Here is a 20,166-nt window from a genome sequence, read left to right on the forward strand (position 1 = left end):
TATAGTAAAGTCTCGTTATATCGATATTCAAGGGAGTCCGAAAAATATCGATATAACCGGGACTATCGATATATCCGACCCTGTTTGCATGTAATTTTCTCAGTGCGTGCATAGAAATAGTATCGATATAACGAGACTTTACTTTATATATATATATATATATATATATATATATATATATACATATATATACACACACACACACACACACACACACACACACACACACACACACACACCTAATGGCCACTTCGGCAAGCCACTTCTGTCCATTATGATATATATAGGGCCAGAGCTACCAACACAATTTTAGTTAGCTGACAAACCTTTTCGGAAGAGGAGCGAAACGTCTGACACCTTCAAAGAAGTACAGATGACGGCTGAATAAACCTTTTCATCATCAAAGGAATGTTAAAAGTGGAGCGATGCAAGGAGCAAGTCTCAAAAGTAGTGAGCATGAGTGTGCAAAGTTCACGGCGTGTTCCCAAGTGGTTGATATGACAAGCAAAAGTGATTTGAAATCCCGGCAACCATTTTTTTTCGTTTGTCTTTGAACACAGGAGCCACACAAATATTTGATGATCACTCCAAAACATTGGTACACACAATGTCAGCACGCACACACGCACACACACACACACACACACACACAGATTTACAGCACTGTCACACAGAAAATAGGCACACAGATTACAACACAGTAACCAGTCAGATATTTAGCTACATAAGGCTTGACAACAAAACGTCCTCAGTGCTACATCTATGCTGAGTTTGTGATGATCAGGTTGCCGCTTTCACACCCGTTTAAAAAGTACTCAGTAATACACACAGCAATGCTACTGTAACTATCAAATGGGTGATGGGCCATTATGGGTCATACACATAGTGGTCGGTACACCATGGTTCATAACACAAACTGACTCAGTTGGTTGTCTGCTCCGGTGTTGTCTCTGGATCTCTATAAACATATAAAACAACAAAAAAACAACAACACAAAAAAAAATAATGAAAATAAATTATTACACCAGGTATGTTTTATGTCTGAATTGATGGTGATGGCTGATACCTTTGCGGCACAAGGAGAGGTCAAATGACACTTGACGGGTAAAGAAAAGGTGCTCCGTTAGTCGTTCATGGTAAAGGCAGGTTTACCATGTATATTTCCCATGCGTGTAGCCAAGGCATCAGACAAATGATTTATTGTCTGGTCCGGACTCAGAGTCGGTTAAATCAACATGCCCGATCATGCGGCCTTTTTTTTACAGGTTGAAATACACTTCTCAGTCATCGTCATGCGGATATTTTGTCATGCTCTCACCATTCGGGTCATCTTGTTTTGTTTCTCTTCCCTTACGCGAGTATCGACAAAAAAAGGACGTGTATGCGTGCGCTGCTGAATAAAAATGGAGTCTAAATGCTCATTGAGTACAAAATTTATTTCATGCAAGGACTTATCTGTACATATTTTTTATTTGAATACTTTTCTGTTGCATAAATTGAAAATACATGCATTTATCTTCTTCTGTGAAGACTCACATTCCATAGCGTTTTGATTATTTTTTTTTTTTTACCCCCACCTGCATTTCTTCACAATTCTTTTTTTTCTTCTTTATATATAGCGTCAATTTATCACCACAAAAGACATGACTTTAAATGTAAAACTCTGCTTGTTCAGAATGAACATATATTTATACTTCAAAATTTCTAGTAATTTGACAACTTCCTGATTGGTCAATTTCTGTTAAAGTGCCTTGAAAAGTCTTATTATTGGGAGAGTATCGGAACATGTGTGACAGTATGGATACTTTTTGATTCGATACATGCTGCACTCCTCTTGACACCTGCAATTTATTCTAACCTGATGTATATATACACTGTATGTGACTTCGAGTGGCCCTCGATTAACATTGTGTGCTTCATTGTGTAGAAAAAAATATTTTCGTTTCCCTCCATAAGATTTGCTAAATGTGATCACTAAAAAGTTATTTTGAGTGCGAAGACGCTGTGTGCTGTAAGATGAAATCATCAGCAGCTTTCCTATGTCTTTATGCTACAACAATGTTGTATTGTGTGAACAATACTTTGTTGATTTGTTTGTTTACTTTATCTCACCTGGTACAAAGCACCATTGTTATATTTGATACCTCTATTTCTGCATATGAACCACTTTTTCTTTTTTCTTAAAGAGGTCCTAACTACCGATATATGGATATGTTTTGTTTTTTAACTCATTCACTGCCATTTCCAGAGTTATTCGGTAATTGAAAATATGACGTGGAGCGCCATATTTTTGTTTTTCTTGCTGAGACTGCCGATAGAGTGCTGGTCAGCCCTCTGGCAATGTTTTTCCCTTTCACAAGGAGGCAGCAGTTCCCTTTATTCCATGTTAGTGCTTTGTTACACGTTCAGCTGTTGTTAAAGCGCTATATAAACCAATTTCTATGTATTGCATTTTACTTTGGACAGCCACCCTCACGTCAAGCTCATATAACTCCAGACCCATATAATTTAGGAATTACCGTATTTTCTGCACTATAAGGCGCACCTAAAAGAAAATATTTTTTCAAAAGCTGACCATGCGCCTCATAATCTGGTGCGCTTTATGTATGGATTTTTAAAAAATGGGACCCTTTATAATGCGGTGCACCTTATGCATGGAAAACATTTTAAAATGTTATTAATTGAAGGTGCATCTTATATACTAGAAAATACTGTCTTTTTTTATGAAGCGAATCTAAGGTTTCTTATGCTGCATTGAATGTTTATGTAGTCCTAAAACTCAATATTCTGTGGGTCCTAGAATTCGAGTGACAATGACAAAAACCCTCACGCTGGAGTGGACATATTTTTGAACATGTCTGGCAGTGAATGAGTTAAAAATGCTCAGGCCAGCTTTATAACTGGCTTTGTACCAAATACCACAAGTGAAATAATGTCAGTTGTCAGATGAATACAAGAAAATAAATATGATATATTGGGGAAAGGCATAATGGCAGCTACATAAAAATCTGAGTCTCTTGTAAAGCTGTCTCAGAAATGCATAAAAATGGCAAAGCTTTGCGATGCTTTTGAAAGAATGTTTTCCCTTACATGTACTTCAATACAGTTAGCTTGTTTTAGAATAGAAATTCTCATGCAGTTCATGCAAAGGACCAAACAGTTTAAGTTCTGTTGACATTATTGATCACTAGTATCATAAGAATTGGCATCTTGTCCATTGTGCGTTGGGCATCATCTTGCTGTTTTTTTTTCATGCCTTCATGAGCGGCCACTCCGATAACATTAGCTGGTTTTGTTTCTTCAGTATTATAACATCTCTCCTTCTCAAAATACAAAGCACTTCAGAGAAGTTTCCTTAACACCTGGCAATGATACAGTTTGGATATGTTTTAAAAGCAACGTGTTTTTAATGTCCAGCGTAACGTTACATCTTTCACAGGATTGCCAAAAAGCAGATGATTAGAAGAAAGTCGTTGGCAGAAAAGTATGCGAGATCAAAAGCAACAGAGCAACAGGCAATGAAATCAACATGGGGGGGCTAAAGGGGTGGTGTTTGCCTGTAGCCGCATTTTTTCAGCGACTGAGGTGACCCATGATCACGTGGCGAGCTCGCCAAAGTGACTTTCAAGTTTACGATATGAAGACACGGCACTAAGGAGAACTCTTGGGAGGAGCCCAACATTTGACATACACGTTTCCAGGTGATGGAAAATAACAAAAATGAAAAAAAAAAACAGGAACAAAAGTGTAAAGAGAGGAAGGGTTAGACATAAATAAATAAATAAATAAATAAAATAAACGTTTTGAGTAGAAGTGTGAACCGGCCTTCCCATGGCATTGTATCTGCTACTCAACCATGCTACATAATGGATGGGATGGGAGAATGTGAGTGCTGCATTAGACAGGGTGGGCTGCAGGGCAGGGCGGACACTGAGGACACTCCAGAGGCATCCCCGCTCATGCCAGACATGCTGTTAAGGCTCCAAGGCTTTTCATAACCTTCAGTTGAAAAACAGAGAATGTTCTGAGTACACTGTAGCACTGGATCCATGACATCAGTAGTGTTGTTTTGTTTTTTGTTATTGTTATTGTTGTGCGTGCTCCTGTTGTTAATACTACACCTGTTGCTTTCTTGTTTTTGTCTCCAAAGAGAGGTCAACACACACTTGAGACAGATCAGAAGTCTCCATGCATTGAGTGCATCCGGAGTACAAGGACATGCACGGAGTGGTACAGGAATGGTTTGGAGTAGAATACTCGAAAAAGGTAGGCACCTCAGGTCGGGAATGTGTAGCTACTTGGTGGTACTTGATGCACGGGCTACACGCTTAGCTTTACTTGCAAACTTTGGTCGAAAATCGAAAACTGGGACATGGCCACTGCAAAACAAATCTCAAATTGTTTTTGTGCTCCTTCACCATTCTGATAGCACCCGTCAGCAAGACACTTCATGCATCGTTCTGGCCAAGAGCAATATACTCAAAGTCAGGATCCCACATAGTATTTATCATTAAAGACGTACATAGGTACACACATAGCACATCAATATACATGTATTCCTAAGCATGGTAAGACAACACATTCGAGATCAAAATATTTGTTTTCTCACTGGTAAATAAATAGGCGTTGTATTAACACTATGCATGATATCCAAAAATATATTATGTAGATGTAAACAACTATTATTGACATTTGCCGTGATTGTGCTTGGCCTTAACTTGGAATATGTACAATTCCCGTGGGAAGAATCGATGAGAAGCAGCGGCTGTGAAAATGTCGCATTAAAAGGTTTGCACTTTTGTGAGGGTGTTTTCATGATTATGTTCTTGTGATTGATATATAACGCACTGCAAAATAAGGGAAGGGGTGGGGCGGAGTGTCCTGCCTAGGGCCTTAGAGCGTGTCAGTATCTTACGGGGGCCTGTGATTGGCTGTTACTGTACGTACCCCTCCTCACTCGGCCACCAGTGTGGTTGGGCCTCTCGGCCGTGGTGACCAGGAAGCAGGGCCGCTCTCTTTCGCTGGGGCTGAAGATTTCTTCAGGAGATATAGCCTGGTCGATGTGAGGGCAGTCTTCATTGGCCAGAGCAGCGTTCGCAGCCTCACCATTCAGCTTGGAATCTTTCCGCACAACAACAGAGATCAAATAAAAGAGCACATCAGGGGTGGGGGGAAAAACATCTAGTGACCTTGTGTGTGTGTGGCTTCACATTGTGTACTTTTTATGGATTGTGTCGCTGCTGTGTGATGTTTGACTTGTCATTGGTCTTTCTATGGTTTCTATGGGGTGTGTGCACATCAAGACTCTGTATATTTGCCAAGGTTGGAAACCTGTGCAAGAGGTAGCCCACTGAAGTTTGCAGTTTGTTTGCCACTAGCTTAGTTCAAAGGGGTACGTAAACTGTAATGGAGGCACATGTGCCAAGATAGAATTCTTACAGACCCTGTAAAGTGAAAAGAAATATCTTCTTGATTTCACACAGCACAGAAAAGAAAGTACCATATTTATTCGATTATAACGCGCACACGTGTATAACGTGCACCCCTAATTTTCAATTAAAAATCGGTATAAAATTTTGTTTCACTTTTTCTCGGCTCAGACCAAGCATTGTGATAAAAATCATTTATTGACAATCTAAACACTGAATAGAAACTCTGGATATCGGTAATTGTGCAATGCTTATCCTCACGTTTCAGTGTGGGCGAGGAAAGGAAATGAAGCATAGCTAAAGAAATGGTAATCAACAATTAAAAAAAGGGAATGCGCATCATCCGGGTCTTTCCGAGAATCGAAACTGAAGGGCGAGAATAGCCATGGAAATGCTGCCCCTTCCTGGAAGGGATAAAGCATGAAATATATATGAGATTTTTTCCCAGGCCTCGTTTATAACGTGCACCCAAACTTTGAGTTCTTTTTTAGGTAGAAAATTGTGCGTGTTACACTTGAGTAAATACGGTAGTTAAAACTTAAAATTAACAAAAATGTGTTCAGTGCTGTTTTTCCATGCCCTTCAAAAAAATGTAAAGTGATTTTTTTTAAATACACTTTAATACAGTGTCAAGCCGTGATTTTCACACCTAGGCCTTCAGTAGTGCTGTCGGAATAAATCCAACCATTAATAACTATTTTACCACTACACAACCTTTACCGCAGCCACAGCTGCAACTGCGAATCATGTAAAAAGAGTGGTGTGGTGTGACAAGTCCACTAGATGGTATCGTTAGCCAGGAACTAAGATCTGCGAAAAGCCATTGGTGTCCCTAACTTAAATTCTGATTGGTGAAAGCAACAGTTTCATTGACATTGATTTTTATGCTCCAGAACTGATTGTGAAGGTATCCAGGTAGATTTGTAACCCTGGTAACAAATAATGGCTGAAATTGTGATTGGTTAAATGCTTAAATGCGAAAACGCACATCAGGAAGCAGGACAACAGGTGAAAAGTAATGAAAGGAAGATGAGAGCCAATTTGGAAATATTCAAGAAAAATTCATGGACAAAATATAGTTAACATCAGTCTATGATTCAGATAATTTTAGGCCAGCAGAGAAAGCCTTGCAGGCCGTGATGGTCCACCACTGCTTTAATAGCACCAACAATCTTGTGGGGCATCCATCTGCTGCTTTGCAGTGTCAGAGCTGCTGCTGACTGAACAAACTGTAGTTCACTACAATATTGCGCCGCTCACATATTATTTCGAAATGGCGGACTCCTGTCTTCTATTCTGTATTGATACAAAAGTCTTGTTTCGGACGTTCTTAACTCTGTAAAGACATGACATCCACATTGCACCTCTCTAATAGGCTATGAATAAATCGCCGAATGGTGTTCTGAACATTCAAGCACAAAACTAATCATGATTTTCCCAAATCGCTACTTCTCTCCATTCACAGTTTGAAAATTATGTATTTTATTGATCTTGTGCTGGGAAAGTCTGCTGTTTAATCTCACGCCTTACTCATCATCTGACTGAAGTGTGGGAAGAGAGAGAAACAGCTGAATCGTGATATGTGTTTTTTCTTGGCCGGCCGGTAAGCTGTTGATGAGTCAACAAAGTATCGGACTGCTTCAGTTATGTATGAAGAGCTTGATCCTACCTTGAAACTTGATCTCGAAAACGTCATCGTGGGCAACGGGGCTCGGATGTTGCGAGCTGATGCTGGATTTACAGAAATTTGGAGAACCAGGTTGTGGTGCCCGTGGGATATGCCTATTTTTTTTCTTTGGTAGTTTCTGTTTTGCCATGGCCAGGGAGTAATACATTCCAAAGTTGTTGACAATCACAGGGACCGGCATGGCGATGGTCAGCACACCCGCCAGGGCGCACAAGGCTCCCACCAGCATACCGGAGGTGGTCTGAGGGTACATGTCGCCGTAGCCAAGGGTCGTCATGGTCACCACTGCCCACCAGAATCCAATCGGGATGTTTTTAAACTGTGTGTGCTCGCTGGCTCGGGGGTCGTTGGGGTTTGCGCCAATGCGTTCGGCGTAGTAGATCATTGTGGCAAAGATGAGGACACCTAGGGCGAGGAAGATAATGAGGAGAAGGAACTCATTGGTGCTGGCTCTCAGCGTGTGGCCTAACACCCTCAGACCCACAAAGTGGCGAGTGAGCTTGAAGATACGCAAGATCCGAACAAAGCGGACCACTCGGAGGAAACCCAACACATCCTTAGCTGCCTTTGAAGAGAGCCCGCTGAGGCCCACCTCCAGGTAGAACGGCAGGATAGCCACAAAGTCGATAATGTTCAGAGCGTTCCGGATAAAGTCACATTTGTTCGGGCAGAAAGTTATTCGCATGAGGAATTCAAAAGTGAACCACACGACGCAAACACCCTCGATGTATGTGAGGTAGGCCGCTGTCTCAGGTTCCTGGTACGTGTGCTCCACCGTGATGTTGTTCACCAGCTCCACCTCAGTGCGGTTGATGATGGGGTTGAAGGCCTCGTGGGTCTCCAGACAGAACGTGGTGATGGAAACCAGGATAAAGAACAGCGAGGCCAAAGCCACCCACTGGATAGGAAATCATAGAGTGAGGAGAAAACGATGGGAAGGAAGAGATGAGAGGGACAGGGGGGGTCGAGGGTGAAGAAAGACAGAAGGTGAGCGAGCACAGAAATATACACCATGTAATCAACCGCAGGCATCCTTTATTAGCATCACAATTTAATCTGAGACGGTGGCATCTGCTTTAACGTTGACAATGACGCTTCTGTTCTCCGCTTCTTGATTCTGAGGTGCGACTCAGCGCGAACGATCAATGCGTGCTTCACACTCTTACGCCCTTCCCCTTTCTGCTCCTTGTCAAGGTCAAAAAAGTATTTTCAAGGTCAAGTGGCTTCAGCAGGAACATACGAGACACTTATGAAAACATAAAATTGGGTCTTTTGGATAAAGTACAAGCTGGTCTTCTCACACTCAAGGTCACATAGATCAGATAATCAACAACTGGGAATCATGGTACGCTGAGGCAAGTTAGACTGACGTCCGCTTTTCGGACTGACCAACATGACCTCCAATGACCATAGACGGCTTTACCCATTCATCGACATTGATCCGCCGCTCGCATTTCATCACATTTAGCCTCTGATATTTCTGATACGTGCTACATATGTAGGTGTAATTGATACAGTATGATCTCCTGGGTATTGATTGTAGCCCTGTCCTTGCACTATCCGCTCATCCTACTGGATTACAGTACGTGATACCGTGCCTGAGAGTTGCGGAAAGGAGCTGGAAGTGTGCCATCAGCAGATCAGTCGATGCACTGAAAAAATGGCTCACGGGATCTGTTAGCACTCTATGAAGTCACCAAATTTGTAGCAGTTTGGATTTAGTGGGGTGGGGGTGGGTAAATGCGCTCTTGAGCTAATGCACAGCTTTGTTAAGTGCCAGGGTGGAGTCATGAATGAATGAAGGGGGCAGGTTAGGGGTAGGTAACGGAACTGGGCATGTCTAGGCATGAGAGAATTGTATATTCCACACGTCTCATTCATCCGAGTCCACTCTTGCAGGCTGAGATGGAAAGCAGGCCCATCATTACACCAATTCAACAGTGACAATCTCTTTGAATTGCTCCCGGGAAATTGTTTGCTTATCAACGTCTGCTTCCTGTCCACGTAAGCGTTATTGTTGACTGCAGCTCAGTGACTTTGGTCCTGTCATAACGTCAACCCTTCCCTTCCTTTAGCTTCGACATCCCTTTTTTTAAACCATCCAAATCTCAGATCAAACATGAACACAAAATGTAGTACCAAAAGTTTTGCATTGCCTTCCGCCTCCACAAGCCGCGTGCATCGGCAAACCCCCGCAACCACACACTCTAAAATAAAAGATGATCTTTGCAGTAAAACAAACACCACCCGCATACCACGCATGCTCAACATTATATATCTTTCCCCGAAAGTGCTCCATTGTTCTACCAACTCTATAAGACTCGTGATGCTGAAGCGACAGGAGTCGTACCTGAAATGTGCGCTACTCTATTGCCAAGCCGACTCCTCCTTATAACATTAGTTTTCAGGGTGAAATAAACATAATCTGCCAATAAATGACACAAATAACTGCAATAACTGTCATGATCTGGTTGGCGACCAACGGGTGGCGCTGTCAGCCCTGACTGCTGCCTCGCAGGTGCTGGTCGTTCCCAATCAGTATAGTTAAAAGGACTCCCGGCACGACCATTTGTTGTCGGGTCATTGAATGCAATTGTATGCTTTGTATGCATTTGTATGCATTGTATGCTGTGCGTGTGTTTGTTTCATCTTGGTAGACTTTTACTGTTGGTCTTTATTTGATACTTTGTATTTCTCTGTTTGAATGACTTTGATGTTTTAGATTTTTGTTCCTGTTGACATTATTTTAATACAATTTCTCAAACACAACCTGCTGCTCCCTCCTGCCTGCTTATTGGGATCCACAACTGCCATCACCACCTTGCAAACAGTGACAGAATGACCCAACAACCATCGGATCCCGCAGGTACAACGGAACGGTCTCATTTCCACTCTGTGCCTGACACTCGACGAGCCATAACGTCCACGTCAACGTCCGGCCGAGACCTCTTTCCAGGGGGCCGTCCAGGGTGACACTGGGTGTATGGCCCATGTCCAGCTACGCGTCGTTGTGCATGTTGAATTGTCCACGTCAGTCCGAGACCCCACTCACCGCTGGATCCTGCAGCTGCTAAGGACTGGTCTCGTTTCCCCTGTGCCAGGCAGTGCACGTCCATGTCGAGCCAATGCTTCGTCCCGTGAGTGTGTGAAAAGGGTCACACTCGCGTCCACGACAAGCGGTGCCGCTTGCACGTCTATGTCCAGTTGAGACCCGTTCCCATACGACCGTCCGGCGTGCCACTATGCGCCTGGCAGTGTAACGTCATGTCGAGCCATGCGTCGTCACGTGATTCTGCGAGAAGGGTCGCACACACGTCCACGACGATCCGTGCCGCGTCTTCGTCCACGTCAGTCTATGTCCCGCTCCCATCAGGCCGCCGCCCATCATATGCTGGAGAGGCAACGGTTGCCGTCTCCACCATTGTTTCCTGGCGAGTTGGACCTTTTGGGAGACTGTTGGGACTTCTGGAAGCAGTCCCTTGAAGGGGGGGTACTGTCATGATCTGGTTGGCGACCAACGGGTGACGCTGTCGGCCCCGCCTGCACCTGCACTGGTGCCGGTTGTCCCGATCAGTGGCGGACTGCCACCTTCGGATTGGCGAGCAACGGGTAGCGCTGTCAGCCCTGCCTGCTGCCTCACAGGTGCTGGTCGTTCCCAATCAGTGACAGTTAAAAGGACTCCCAGCACAAAGTAATTGTAACAAATTGACCAAACGTACAGGCTTATTCGGACATCAATTATTCCGAAAATAAAGCTATTTTGACAAGAGAAGTTTGTCCAATAGCGACATGGAGGAGAAAGCGTGCTTTGTCGCCAAAAACAAGACAATACAAAAGACTTGTTAAATCATTTGAACAAGTAGCACTGATGTGATGAAGTGTAAAGTATGGAAAAATGCCTGCCCACATAAACACATGAGCAGTTTAGTCGCTAAAAATTAGCCGGCAGCCACCGGATGAAAGCAACAATCAATGGTGTTGTCATTTGGGAGTAGCAATGATGCTAACACCATATGTAGAATTGTAGCAATGATGCTAACGCCGCCTGTAGAAACATGGCAATGACGCTAACGCCGTATGTAGAATCATGACTTCAGAAATGATTTTATTAACATAATAAGACAGAAATTATGTCTAATACCTCAATTTCTGACTATTTCACTGTTTTTTTTATTATAGATTACTTATGTGGTACAATAACACTATTTTAACGTCAGGAAAATGTTCAAATATGCTATCATTATCTTTGTTGTCAATCCCAGTGTTTTAAAATTGCTGATTTAAAAGCGATGAAAACAATGGTTGCCGGTCCATGAACAGCATGTACTTGTCTCAACCGTTTTGTAACACGCCATACAAGATTAGTTTCAATTTAAATTTCACTCACTTCGCATATTTTACTCTTGTTGTTTTTAAGAAATCACCCACACGAGCATCATTACACGCGGTTATTAACCAAAATTGGAGTGCTAACACTGTGTGTAGAATCATAGCAATGATGCTAATGCCGTATGTAAAATCGTAGCAATGATGCAAACGCCGTCTGAAGAATCATAGCAATGATGCTCACGCTGTATGTAGAATCAGAGGAATGATGCTAACGCCATATGTAGAATCGTAGCAATGATGCTAATGCCGTACTGTATATAGAATCTTCACTTCAAAAGTAATTTTGTTAACATAAGAAATGTTTCCTAATACCTCCATTTCTTACTATTTCACTGTTTTTTTTTATTCTAGATTACTCATGCAGTAGAATAACACAATTTGAAAATATTTGAACAGAAGGAACATGTTCAAATTTGCTATCATTATCTTTGTTGTCAATCCCACTGTTTTAAAAATGTCGATTTAAAAGTGATGAAAACAATGGTTGCCGTCGACGAACAGCATGTACTTGTCTCTACCAGTCCGTGACCCCCCATACAGGATTATTTTCTTTCACTTAGCATCTTTTACTGTCGTACTTTTTAAGAAATCACTCACACGACCCTCAATACACGCGATTATTGACAAAAATTGGAGCGCTAACACTGTGTGTGTGCTTTTGTTGTGATGCATTGCATCATCGTTGTCCACTATGCCTCCTCTACGACGTGTTGCGCAGAAAATGACTCTGCCCAATAAAATCGCGATGCAATCAAGTGTAACTACAGCCTCATAAAAGCAATCCAGGCCATGCAGGCATGTCACAATTTGATTCCATTCACAAAAAATACCTTGGGGATACCTAATCCATAACTTATAGCTGCAATTAGATCATGCAAAATTCAAATAGTCGAAATGGCCAATCCTATTATATTGATGGATGCTTCATGTCACTCGCTGAGCTGAGTTTGTCTTGTCCAATTTTTAAAACGTTCATCTCATTGTATTTCGCGTGCACAAACTACTATGTTCTAATGTGTGTAATGGCTTTTGGCAAGCGATTTAATAATTATTGATTTTGCAGTTTGTATTTCTTCCCCTGTCTTTTATGCATTGCGTGGTTGAGGTCATTATCGGTCAGCCACCATTAGCGTGAGAAGGCTCTTTGCTCCGTTCACCAGCGGGTTGCCTATGAACAATCACACCCTTCAAACGTTTCATGTCATCACACTGTTCTTTGCATGATGTGTCTTGGTGACACTTGGGAACGGTGCGAGCATCGAGGGAAGGTTGCCAGGTGAGCACCACGGGATACTTATTGGTTGACTCTCACTGTTGTCGACAAACTACTAGCTCGTGCTGATGTGCTGTGACAATGCTTTTCCACTGATGTATCCACTGCGAATAGAGTCTGTAATTAAGTCTGAGGCTCAGTTCTAATTAATTTTCTTGCCTGTCTGAGTGGCGCTTTATCCAGCCTTGCAGAGCTGTTATCTAAACAGAGAAGACATGCTGTGTATCTTGGCTGTGGGAAAGTTTACGGTGATGTTTAAAATTGATGATTTAAATTGGTGTTTTGTGACACTTTGTTTTGTTTTTTTAGCCATAGCCTCAATATTTTGTGTTGACAATAACTTTTAGTTGGAATTGTTCATAATTCCAACCACGTGCCGACATTCCAGGTGAAAACAAAATATGTCAGGTAAAGCCTACAAAAGCACATGTGTCAAAGTCAAGGCCCAGGGGCCCAATCTGGCCTGCCAAATCATTTTATTCGGCCCACGAAAGCAAATCAAACTTGGGAAATTCCATTATGCTTGCTAAACTGAACCAAAATTTCAAATGTAAACCACAATAAGTCACTATTTTTTACTTCAAATGTGAAAACTAGTTATTCATTAATTTGCTGTGCGCAATATATGTAATATGTGGAGGGGATTTAACATTCTCATGACTTTCCCAAATTCATAACGGCACCCGAGAGGAAACGTCACTACAATATAGCCCACCGCAAAAAAATGACTTTGACACCCTTGTACTACAGGGTCCTTGATTTTCTTTTTCAGATAAAACTGGGAAGTATTTTGAGCCAACCCAAATATCAGTCAGTGTTAAAACCGTCAGCGTTTTACTAAATACCAAATATTCTGTCAGGAAATGGCAACGAGAACTTTATATGGGATACCCAAAGACACTTTAAATCACAGGTGTCAAAGTCAAGGCCCGCGGGCCAAATCCGGCCCGCCACATCATTTTTTTCGGCCCGCGAAAGCAAATCAAACTTGTTAAATTCTATGATGATTGCTAAAATCTGAGCCAAAATTTCATATTTTTGGATGTCAACCACAATAAAAGTCATTATTCTTGACTTCAGATTTGAAAACGAGTTATTCATTAATTTGCTGTGTGCTCTATGTGTAATATTTGAAGGGATTTAAACATTCTAAAGGGTTCCCCAAATTCATAACGGCCCTCGAGAGGAAACCATAACTACAATGTGGCCCGCGGCAAAAAATGACTTTGACACCCCTGCTTTAAATTGTGCTAGGTGTGTCTGTCGAGCATGGGTTTGAATGCAAACATGCAGATATGTGTGTGAATAGTTGTCTAGCCACATTAACTTAGTTGTTTTTACATATTCTCTCCATAAGTATTAATAAAATAATTATGTTTAATTGATTTTACGAGCTATAATTCCTTTAAAGCACAACCGACACCATTTTTTTTTGTTTCATAACTGACATCACAAAAACGTTTTAGAGCATCTAAAATACGCAGTATGATATTTTTAGTCAAATGCAAAACGCCAATAAAAATGACTTAAAGTGTCCCAAAACGACTTCAAAATGACCTAAGAAAGTTTCAGTTTCAGAAGGTCGCGCCCCCTTGTTCGTGACGTCACGCCAGGACGTCTTGCCTTGCTCTAGAATTAAGACAATGGCTTCAGATTCGGAGAAGATGCTTTCTTGTTACTCATCCAGTTATGAATATGCTCCGTTGGAAATGGGCTGATTTGTCTGCTGGGAATTTGTGTCAACTAGTATCAAATAGTAGTCTTGGTGCAACACACAACGATTCCCCATCGCGCTATTCATGTGTTTTCCTTCTAATTTCGCCATCAACACGGATCAACACGAAGTTTTCAGACCAAACAAAGTACCCAAAATGCATTGTGCGTCGCTTTCTCGGTCAGGGGCGTTCCAGACGTCACGTCACGTCAGGAATCATCACTAACTCGAAAACAAGACTTCCTAAATATTTAGCGTGAGTCTTAAAACGTAAAATATAGCTATACGCGGTGGAATCTTTGTAAAGTACGCTCAGTAGAAGTCGAAGTGATTTTACAAATTATGGACACAACTTGTCCGGAGGCGTCGGTTGTCCTTTCAGGTGTTTTAAATGATTTATGTTGGTTTCATTTTTATCGCACAAAAGTCTGACACACAGTGGGTGTGTAGACTTTTGAAATGTATTTTATGACAGTGAAAAGCAGCAGAGATGCTTGGATGGGGGGCCCTGTTAATCACTCTGCTGCAGCTGCTGAACCAGCATGCATCACAGCAGGTTTCAGAGGAGGACACTTGTCAAAAGAAGATGTGGCGATGGTACGTAATTGTCGCTTTTTCAACGCTTGAATTGAAGCATGCCCAAAAGCAAGGATCAAATCTGCCACCTCCAACAGCAGGCGGATTTAGTTTGGAGGACTGCCACTGAAATGTTGCCATGTGGTGCAAAAGATCTGCTTGCCTAATGTGGTGTTGACCCATTTAGCAAGTCTACTCAGGGAACCTTGGACCCCCAGAAAGATCAGTCCTCATTTTTCTCATATGAGCTGCAGTGACTCTGGATGAGGAGAAAATTCATATTATATAGTGATATATTTATATTGTTGTTATTTCCTATTAACTCATTCATTGCCATTCTCAAATTTATTTGGAAAGTGAAAATATGACGTTGAGCGCCATCCCCGAATTTGTTCGGGTTTTGTTTTTTCTTGCGGGGGTGCCGATAACGCGCTGGCCAGACCTCTGGCAATGTTTTTCCCTTACATGAGGGGGCAGCATTTCCCCTTTTGTCCATGTAACCACTGTTTACAGCTTCAGCTGTTGTTAAAGCGCAATATAAACCAATACGTATGCATTGTATTGTATTTTGTACAGCGGCCCCCACTTCAAGTTCAGATAACTCCAGACCCATATAACTTAGGAATTTACTCTTTTTTCTGATGAAAGAGGAGAGTCTCGGGTTTCTTACGCAGAATTGAATGATTATGTTGTTGTAAAAATCAATATTATGTGGGTTGAGTGAAAATGACAAAAACCCTGGCACTGGAGCGGACACAATTTTGCACATCGTCTGGCAGTGAATGAGTTAAGCAACAATTGTTTGAAAATAGGAATAGATATTTATAGATATTTCGGGAGGTGACAAGACTGTGGATAAGGATAGCAGCGGAGTGAGGGGTGAGCGAGGGACGGAGACGGTTAATATTACGGAGGTGGAAATAAGCAGACCGAGTAATGTTATTAATATGGGAGTGAAAGGAAAGTGAGCTATCGAGGATGACACCCAGACTCTTGACCTGAGGGGAGGGGGACACGGTAGAACTGTCAATGGTGAGGGAGAAACTGTTAGTTTTGTGGAGGGTGGATTTGGTACCGACAAGAAGAAGTTCAGTTTTTTCACTGTTGAGCTTGAGAAAGTTATGGGAAAGCCAGGATTTAATTTCTGAGAGGCAACATGAGAGGGATGAAGGTGGAAGAGAAGCGTCGGGTTTGCTGGAGAGGTAGAGTTGGGTGTCATCCGCGAAGCAGTGAAAGTGAATGCCAAACTTACGGAAAATATTGCCAAGAGGAAGTAGGTAGATAATAAAGAGAAGTGGCCCCAGGACAGACCCTTGAGGCACACCAGAGGACACCGGAGAGGACCGTGAGGTGAACGAGTTGATTTGGATGAATTGTGCGCGATCAGAGAGATAGGAGTGAAACCAGCGGAGTGGGGTGTGGCTGATGCCTAGGGTGGAAAGTCTGTCGAGAAGGATAGGGTGGGAAATGGTGTCAAAAGCTGAGGTCAGGTCGAGAAGAATGAGGATGGAGAGTGAACCGGCATCGGCTGCCATAAAAAGATCATTCGTGATTTTTATGAGAGCCGATTCAGTACTGTGGCGGGGGCGGAAACCAGACTGGAATTGTTCGTAGAGGTTATTGTGAGTGAGGTGTGAGTGAAGCTGGGAAACAACTGTCTTTTCAAGAATTTTGGCGATGAATGGAAGGTGGGAAATTGGACGTAGGTTATTGAAATCGTTTGGGTCTGAGCCAGGTTTTTTCAAGATTGGAGTGACAGCTGCGGTTTTGAGTGGGATAGGAACAATTCCAGTTGATAATGAGGAGTGAATAATAGTAGAAATAAATGGGAGAAGCTGATATTTCTTCAACTCCAGCTGACTACTGACACATTTACAATCATCTGTTCATTTATTTGGTTGTGTGTTTCTCTGTTTGTTTTAGGGGAGAGAATCTTGCCCTGAATATTTTAAACTGAAAGGAGGAGAATAACGCAAGGCACAGAAGGAGAAGAAGTGTATCTTCCCCATCCTGAAATAATAATGATCTCATCTCATTTTACTCCCCAAGTGACCTTTTCATTCGGGAAACTGGGCCTGTTGATCTGAACAGAAAATGTGATATACAATACAGGAAGAAAGAACTTTTTTTTCCATGAATGGTGGATAGGCTGCTACCCTCTGCCATCACATGGAAGTCCATGTAATTGTTCTGCCTGTCACCTTTGGTGATACTATAGATCAGGGGTGTCAAAGTCATTTTTTTGCCGCGGGCCACATTGTAGTTATGGTTTCCTCTCGAGGGCCGTTATGAATTTGGGGAACCCATTAGAATGTTTAAATCCCTTCAAATATTACATATAGAGCACACAGCAAATTAATGAATAACTCGTTTTCAAATCTGAAGTCAAGAATAATGACTTTTACTGTGGTTGACATCCAAAAATATGAAATTTTGGCTCAGATTTTAGCAATCATCATGGAATTTAACAAGTTTGATTTGCTTTCGCGGGCCGAAAATAATGATGTGGCGGGCCGGATTTGGCCCGCGGGCCTTGACTTTGACACCTGTGCTATAGATGAACAAACATATGTTTGCAATAGATACCTAATTTGTTGACAAATTAAGTGATTATCGGGCCATTCCCTACAGTGCCTGTAATGCTCTATCACAACACACGAGCGGCACAACTTCCACTCATTGACGATTTCTGATTGACATCCTGATATTCCCATTGGCCCTCTGTTTGGGGTAGAACACCACGCATGGGTCCATTTTTTTGTCAATCAAACAGCATCGTGGGATGAGCCCTATGAACTCTGCCTAGCAACAAGTGCTCAATATGAATATGTTGTATCATGCTATTTATGACAATTGCCATTGTTGTTGTGAAGTTTAATAACGATTGTTGCTGTTAGAATACAAACATACAGGGTAACTATTACAGACGAGAGCAAATATTTTTATATGTTATCAAAAGTGTGAATGATTGTTCCGATGACTAGATGGAATTTTAGTTTAGGATTTTACCAGCTTCAGTGTGCCATTCATTCGTTAGGAGAGCGATTTCAAGGTCACTTGGCGTCTTCCACAGACACCCATCATTCATGAATTCACAAAACAAAAACTGCAAACAACTCACCCTTGCATATTTGGACGAGTAGGGGTCCTCAAAGAGAGCCCAAACGTGCTTTTGCCAGCGGCTCCACAAAGTGCCGCTGCGAGTATCAGGACAGTCTCCGTGCGCCAACCTTCGCGTCATCTCATCCGCGTCGTCCTCCCCGTGCTCCTGCTCGGGCTCGGCATCGTCGTTGCCCAGGTCCAACAGTCCCCCTCCACCGAAACTATCAAGGGCCTCCTCCGCCTCCCGGTGCTGGCGATAAGTCATCCAGCAGCACGGTTCCACGTCTGTCTCATCGATGCCCCAAAACGCCAACTCCTCCTCATAGAGCGGCCCGCACACATCGGCAGGGCAGTGAAGCTTACCTGTCCTGTAATAGTTGAGAATGTGCGCGAAGACTCCCGGGTGGCGGTCGAAGAAGAACTCCTCGATCTTGGCGTCATAGTCAAAGTGGTTGGGAGCGTCGGGCTCGGCCAGCCACGACAGGCGAGTGCCGGGAAGGGTGCGAAGGGTGCTTCGGTACGTCTGGTGCCGGATCCCTCCCACGTTGATCACGATGCGATCCTTGTCGTCGCTCAGGCCCATCGCGTCCCTTTAGCATCGCTCAGCACGTTCCCCTCGTCATGGTGGCAAAAGTGAGAGCCACCTGTCGTCTCCCCGGATCGCCGTCGGCTCGACACGCGTCAGGCAGCGGCGAGCTTTGGCGATGTGGACGCTGACGTGCCAGTCAGGCTGCAAGCGAAATCCAAAACGAACCCCGCAAATCGCACGGTGCGGATAATGGGCGTCTGCTCATCGTCTCCAAATCCAGCGACAACCGCTCGCCTAACTACTCTTCACCTTTTTTCAGGCTCATCCGAGTCAAGGTGGCTGCGTTGCTGGTGGTGAGCAGACAGCGCCTGTTCTTGCTGTCTCTGATCCTCCCGGTGTTCGATCCCTCCTCCAGACGCGCCTCCTTCACCCCGACGCACAGCCGAGTGCAGCTCTTTGTCTCGCTCTCCTCCTCTACGGTTGCTGCAAAACGGGAGGTAAAGATGTGGTCAGTTGCAAACATCCAAAATCGCGGAAGTGGAAAGAAACAATATAAAGGTAAAAAAAATCACTCGAAACATGCTCGGTGCTTCCTTATCTCACTCCAGAGCGCAATCCCCAGTGATGGAGCTTAATCGTGCTCCTCAATTACGTTTCCCAATTTCCCCCTTTTCCCTCCTAACTGAGTAACGACCCGCCCCCACAAAAACAACAATGTCAATTATTGAAGCCGTTCACGATTAATGATGGTTAACACATTGACATTTGACGCTATCAACGTTGTGCGGTGACTGAGATGCACCAGTTTGGTTTTGAAAAGCTTGAGAGGTAAGTCGTACCGTGAGTCAGATGTGTCTGAGCGCATCTGCTCGAAACAAAAGTGGTTTGTGTTTTGCCTTCGACCCACCAGCAGAGGGCGCTGTTGTACATTGCAAAGAGAAGAACTTCCAGGTGGCCATAATTATACTGTAGATGTTTATTCATCGACGGACATTTCATTTATTTACTTCTGCTCAATATCACAATAATGGCGAATCTTCATGTGCTAATATCATAACGGTCGCTTTTGGTGAGTGTTTCAGCCTCAGTTTTGAGATGTCAGGTTCAAATATGTTGCACTTCCGTGGGCTGTATTCAGATACGTACTATGGTTTCCTCCGGGATTCCCCAAAATGTACGTTGTAGTCATTTAAGAGTTTCACTTTTTAAAAGTCGACACACTACATTTCAAATACCAGGATGATTCTCATGTGAAAGATTAAGACCCAGTGTTACTCATTTGGTAATGTTGACGACTTTGTCCATCTTGATGAAGACCACAGTTCTAAATGTAGAAAAAATACTGAAGCAGAATGCTGTCGCCATCTTGATTTATTGTACACTTGTGATGTACAATAAATCTTTGGAATTGAGCTGCGTTGTCTTGGCTCACTTTTTTTGGGCGGGAGCGTGGGGTTGGGGGGGTTA

General features: G+C 42.9%; 2 protein-coding genes across 7 annotated transcripts in view; one reads left to right on the forward strand and one right to left on the reverse strand.

Moving 5' to 3' along the window:
• Nucleotides 1-20,111, forward strand: part of sergef (secretion regulating guanine nucleotide exchange factor) — a 39,312-nt gene extending 19,201 nt beyond the window's left edge. For 2 of the 3 annotated variants that reach the window (XR_016114978.1, XR_016114979.1), the window contains exons 11-12: nt 4,151-4,266; nt 19,019-20,111. Coding sequence is in view for 1 of the 3 variants with exons in the window: in XM_088996415.1 (XP_088852541.1) it covers nt 4,151-4,170 (20 nt within the window). In the remaining 2 variants the exon portion in view is untranslated. Of the gene's footprint in view, nt 1-4,150; nt 4,285-19,018 lie in introns of those variants that run through there. The other variant, XM_088996415.1, reaches the window with a different exon arrangement.
• Nucleotides 11-19,021, reverse strand: kcnc1b (potassium voltage-gated channel, Shaw-related subfamily, member 1b). Of its 4 annotated transcripts, XM_088996409.1 has the most exons (5): nt 18,534-18,749; nt 18,190-18,420; nt 7,099-8,014; nt 4,948-5,121; nt 11-3,999 (listed from the first exon to the last, which is right to left on the reverse strand). In XM_088996409.1, exons 1-5 carry the CDS (start codon nt 18,609-18,611, stop codon nt 3,860-3,862), a joined length of 1,539 nt encoding a protein of 512 aa, XP_088852535.1. In that variant the 5' UTR covers nt 18,612-18,749; the 3' UTR covers nt 11-3,859. The 4 variants fall into 4 exon arrangements, with proteins under 4 accessions (XP_088852535.1, XP_088852532.1, XP_088852533.1 ...); XM_088996406.1 differs by having other exon boundaries at nt 13-3,999; nt 18,190-19,021; XM_088996407.1 differs by having other exon boundaries at nt 16-958; nt 18,190-19,021.
• Nucleotides 20,112-20,166: the final 55 nt, after the last annotated feature.

The sequence above is a fragment of the Hippocampus bargibanti genome, linkage group LG05, assembly GCF_051943395.1.
Source record: "Hippocampus bargibanti isolate YZ-2025 linkage group LG05, ASM5194339v1, whole genome shotgun sequence".
NCBI classification, from domain to species: Eukaryota; Metazoa; Chordata; class Actinopteri; order Syngnathiformes; family Syngnathidae; genus Hippocampus; species Hippocampus bargibanti.

Coding starts and splice junctions, on each gene's coding strand:
- kcnc1b (XM_088996406.1), bottom strand. CDS start 18,753: ATGGGCCTGAGCGACGACAAGGATCGCATCGTGATCAACGTGGGAGGG. Junction 8,015..18,189: donor ACTCGTCCAAATATGCAAGG/GTGAGTTGTTTG, acceptor TTTCCTATCCAG/TGGGTGGCTTTGGCCTCGCT. Junction 4,000..4,947: donor TGGTGGCCGAGTGAGGAGGG/GTACGTACAGTA, acceptor TTTCAACTGAAG/GTTATGAAAAGCCTTGGAGC.